The sequence below is a fragment of the Cynara cardunculus genome (genome assembly GCF_001531365.2).
Source record: "Cynara cardunculus var. scolymus isolate 2C chromosome LG 16, CcrdV1, whole genome shotgun sequence".
NCBI lineage: Eukaryota > Viridiplantae > Streptophyta > Magnoliopsida > Asterales > Asteraceae > Cynara > Cynara cardunculus.
This window is the reverse complement of record NC_037543.1, coordinates 2,389,303-2,394,919: the sequence shown is the minus strand read 5'-3', so window position 1 is coordinate 2,394,919 and position 5,617 is coordinate 2,389,303. Positions and strand designations below refer to the sequence as shown.

Genomic DNA, 5,617 nt, shown 5'->3' with positions numbered 1-5,617 from the left:
TATTTATATTTAAAATGAGATGTTTATCCTGTATTTGATTGTGTTTATCTGCAGTTAGTTACACGAATTCAGATATGGGATGAAATCGGATAGAGATGAACGGATTTAAGAGTTTTAAGAGTTTTTAAGAGTTTTAAGAGTTTTTAAGAGTTTTAAGAGTTTTTAAGAGTTTTAGCCAAATGCTTTATAATATAGTATAGATATTCCCGTCTTAAATTTATATATTAATAAAATATATGTATATATATATATATATATATATATATTATAAAGCATTTGACAAAAACTCTTAAAACTTACTTTTTATACACGAAGTACTGTTTATTGATGCATGTTACTTAAAATTTAAGAGTACAAGTAAATTGTGCATAAGTACAATTTATTAAAGCTTCATATTTGAATTTGTGTAACTAACTGTAGATAAACATAATCAAATATTGGATAAACATCTTATTTTAAATATAAAAAATTTAAAATATAATTAGGATAATCGTTGAATTCTAACAGAATACKTAATTATTATCTTTATAAAATGTTATATTATTAAACCAAAAATAAATTAGTTCGTTATTAAATCTAAATTAAATTATAATAAAAAAATAAATTAAAGAAAAATTACATAAAAAATGAGAACTTTTAAATAGTTGATTTGATATTAACATTGATACATTTTTTTTTCAAATTTTTATGATATCTTCAAATTTATATTTTATTCAAAAATAAAATCATTATTGTTTTCTTAAAAACACATAAAATCGTATTATAATATCGACAGTGACAAATAATAAAATAAAACATTAAAATCGAGATGTGTCTCGCTGCATTACAAGAGTACTCTTCTAGTGATAATAAATAAATAAACAATATATAAATATAAAAATATATATATAATTTAATAAATTATATATTATATTTTTTTAAAGATATTTAAAGAAAATAGATAAAAAGACTAAACTGTTCTTCACTTTAACGAAGATTGTTAACAGAGTTAGTGACCAGGGACCATTTTTCAGAGCAAAATGAAAACCGCAAGAACAATTTCTAGACTTATCAAAATTTAGGTACCACTTTCAAATATTTCATTAAACCTCATAGACCAAAATTAGAGTTTACTCTAAAATAAACAATCTAACAGTTAAAATCTCTACAAAAATTTACAGTCTAACAGATACTGTATTTTGTATATACTGTATTTTGTATATTTAAACATTTATTATATTATATAAATTTATCATCTCAATATACCTTTTAAAAAATAATTAATTAATTAATATAAAATAATAATGATTAAATCTTATCGGCAGAAATGAACGAAAAAATAATTTCTCTCTCCACACATCAGGTTTTAGACAAATCTCTAATAGTTTTCTCTATTTTAGATAACCATATAAAGAATCTGTTTTGAAAAAATAAAAAACCAAAACCTCATTTTCTTGTGTAATCGCATATATTAAAAGCACTCTTCCAGTTTTTTTTTTCCAGTAAACTTTTAGGGAGAGCTTTATACAAAAAGCCAAGTTTTTTTTTTCAATCTTACCGCTCCATAGTAAAAACACGTTCATTCCATCTATGAAGGAACTGTTTTCTCAATCTATATATACAGATTAATCAACATAGACGACTTTATTCATACATGACTTAATAGAAAAGCAACCGAACAGTTCATAAGTCATCAAAATTGTTTTATAAAGATTTCTAAATCTATATTAACATTTTTCTACGAAATGCCAACTCAAGTATGTTAACAAATAAAAAACGATAACAGCTTAAACAATAAACTTTCTATAAGATGCTAAAAAAGCATAATAAAATAGAAAACATGTAACACAGAAAGAGACATCTTGGGTCAACATAGCCAGAAAAACGACACTGAAAATAAAGGAAAAGCCTTGAATCTAGTCAAAGCCAAAACAGTCGGGGAGGATGGCCATAGGGGCCTTGGCCCCCGGTTTTTCCCCCCGATAAAGTGAAGCATCTCCAGTTCATTAAGGTTTTAAGTATAAAATTCTTTTAGGCCTCTCCACTATTGCTGATCCAGTCCATTTGTGTTCCGCTCTGTAAACAGTGATGCGGGTTACTATAGACAGACCTCCAGACAAACGCTTTTAGGGAACTTGAACTACAAAAGACAAGAGGTAAACGATGATGCAAACAACTTTTGAAGCCTCGAAATAACTTGCTTTTTGGAACCTCAAACGTTAAAAAATGGAAGCAATACAATGACGCAAAGCGGACGTGAAAACAACAAGCAAACCACAACTTCGAGCCAAATAATAATTGTTTCAGAAACAAACTTGTGGGTGGTAAGGGGTTGTTTGTTTACATCTTAATAGTTTCACTAAGAGGCAGCCTTCGAATCGTTAAGAGATGAATCTTATTCAGCGAAAAAATAATATGTCTCTTAATGGTTCCAAAATCATCTGAATGGTTTTATATCATATGTCTCTTTTAACCATTCAACATCTTAATTTCATTGTAAACAAATACCAGATAATCATATCTTATTTTATATTATATCATGAGAGTCACTTAATCATTTTAACTACTTAATAAATTTATACCAAACCATTCTGAATTTTTGTATTTTAATGGAGACGTGCATGAATGATCCATGTCATGCATCAATGTCCATTATTATTATTATTATTTATTAATTAATATTATTATAATTATTATATATTAATTAAGTTTTTATTTCAGTCACCACCATGCATGAATTTTTTATTAATGAAATCTTATTTTTTAAGACATTCGTATAAAGTCGTCTGAATAAATGTTTCATCCTTCGTTTGTAAATGTATTTTTAATAATTTATAGAATTATCTAACTAGAAAAAATAATGTATTTTAACTTGATTTTTATTTTGGATAACGTTTTTTTAAAACTTCTATTTTGATACCTAAGATGTAAAGTTTTAAACATTTAAGTACCCAAGTAACGGTTAAAGACTAATTTTAGATTAAAAAAAAAACTAGTTTTGGATTTTAAAAAGTTCATGTCACTAACCACGTATTCAAATAATATTGAGTTGGATACCACATCACTCGTCACATCAACATGATAACCGGTTAATGGTTCAACGATTATTCGGGTACTTAAATGTTTAAAACTTTACATCTTAGGTACCAAAATGAAAGTTTTGAAAGTACGTTACGCAAAATATGAATCAAATCAAAGTACGTTACTCTTTCATGCAATTTGTCAATTAAGGACCGTTTATTAACTCAATTTTCATGATCCAGACTTGATAGTCGTTGATTGTTGTTCTTATTTTTTTACAAAAACAAGAAAAAAAAATTGAGTAATAATCACTCGCACCCAATTCTAAAACCGACATTTACAAGGGGTTTTCACCGGATCCGTTCAGTTTTTTCCTAAAACGGTCGTGAACTAAAGAACTGGCCCGAACCCGTGTTTTGGTTCTCAAAGGACCAATCCTTCTCGGTTTTTGTCCTTGGAAATATTATACTTTGTTTGGATTCAAATGACAACTTCTTTATGATCTTTGTCGTTGGAGTTATATCGCGTATTTGACGAGATAATTCATTTAGAAATAAGACAAAAACTGAAAAACGAATTCGATTTTATTAACGACAATCATTGATGTTTCGCATAGAAAAGCTAGTTTATAATTTATAATACAGTTTTCTTCTACAATCAACAGTACAAGCAATACTGTCTATTAGCATGTTAAATCTTGGTTTTTGAACAGGGTCTCCAAAATTTTGGGGGCCAATTTTAGAGGCCGTTTATCAAACACTTACCCGGTAAGTGTTTACCGATAAAAATTAACACTATCATTTACTTAACGGGTAAGATTTTAGTCCATCAAAACGGCATTGTATGCAATAATTTACCCGGTAAGCACTTACCGTGGTAAGAGTCGTTTCCCTCACTTACCGGGTAAGACTTTTGGTCTTTGTCTTGCTCTTACTAGGTAAGATTATTAGTCCTTACCATATTCATCCGATAATGTAATGTGATTTGGTAAGCGCTTACTCGGGTGAGCATTTGGTAAACCGCCCCTTACTTGCGCTTGAGGTCAGCACTTATATAATATGACTTATGAAACTACCTCAGTGAAGATCTATCTAATTTTTTCAAAATCAGACTCTTTTGATGTTGTTGTCGTTATAAGATATTTATTGTTTTAAATTGCTAAATTTTTTAATATGATATTAAATTTTATATTTTATTTTATTTTATTTATTACTCAGTTCAAACGATTTATTGTTTTATTAGGGGCTAAATGAATAAAAAAATATTCATATTTTAGATAACGTACTTTCAAAACTTTCATTTTGGTATCTAAGATGTAAAGTTCTAAACATTTAAGTACATGGGTAACCGGTCGAAACTAATTTTAGATTAAAAAAATTCATGTCACTAACCACGTTAGCAAATAATATTGAGTTGGATACCATATCACTCGCCAAATCAACATGATAACCGGTTACTCGAGTACTTAAATGTTTAAAATTTTACATCTTAGGTACTAAAATGGAAGTTTGAAAGTACGTTATATAAAATAAGAATCAAATTAAAGTACGTTATTTTTTCATGTAATTTGCTCTTTTATTAGAGGTATAACATGATTTACAAAAACATTGAGATGAGCCAAGTGTAATAGTTACATCAAAATTTAATCTAAAAATGGAATAAAATTTGAATATATTATATATATACTTGGAATCATGTGAAGCCAAAAGTTTTTCGTAAAACCCGTAAGATCAATTCTCAATTATTGGATTAGATCTACAATCTAACAATCTAAACATTTATAAACACCACGAGAGTTCTCAATAATCACAAAATTATCACCATATAACTTTAGATCATTAAAATTATATATATATATATATATATATATAAAATTATACTACTATATAATTAACATAAAATTAATTAGAAAATTAATTAAAAAAACTTCAGTAAAACTGTCAAACACATGATATACCAAGAGAAGCGGACATCAACCGATCAGACTGTGTTCTTGTAACCAAAGATTTGATCTCCGGCGAAACCCCATCAAACTCCGGCAACGTTTCCGGCAGCTCCGGGATGGTAGACAGTGCAGTGGAAGTATCGTAGACGTAGAAAGTTGAGGTGGAGGAGGTATTGGTGTGGTTTTGTTTAGGCCGGAAAACTGATCGGAGGAGTTTGTGAAGTGACCTGATGGAGATTTTGGAGTAGTGTTTCTTGGGTGGTTTGTGGTGGTTGAAGGGTGGTTGATGGTGGTGGGAGAGGTGGGGCATTGACATGCTTCTGCCGGAGATTGCAGAGTGAAGTTGGTGTTGTAGAGATTTGAGTTCAAATGAATCGTAAAGAGAGCTGCCACAGTCCCACACTTCACGTTTCACCTCTTCTTTTTCCAGCTTTTCCATTTTTTGTCAACTTCACTGAGATATACATATATATATATATATATATACAGAGAGAAGGGTATAGAGAGAGAGAGAGAGACAAATATGTATATATATGTAGAGAGAGAGAGATATGTGTGTGTATATATATATAGAGAGAGAGAGAGAGAATTATCTACTTATATTCAAAGGAGTCCGGGTTGACAAAGGGTTATATATATAGAGAGAGAGAGAGAATTATATATATATATAGA

General features: G+C 28.8%; 1 protein-coding gene across 1 annotated transcript; it reads right to left on the bottom strand.

Moving 5' to 3' along the window:
- Positions 1-4,940: 4,940 nt before the first annotated feature.
- Positions 4,941-5,384, bottom strand: LOC112529579. The gene has a single exon (XM_025140903.1). The coding sequence runs from the start codon at positions 5,382-5,384 to the stop codon at positions 4,941-4,943; it is 444 nt and encodes a 147-aa protein (XP_024996671.1).
- Between the last annotated feature and the right edge of the window lie 233 nt (positions 5,385-5,617).

Coding starts and splice junctions, on each gene's coding strand:
- LOC112529579 (XM_025140903.1), bottom strand. CDS start 5,384: ATGGAAAAGCTGGAAAAAGAAGAGGTGAAACGTGAAGTGTGGGACTGT.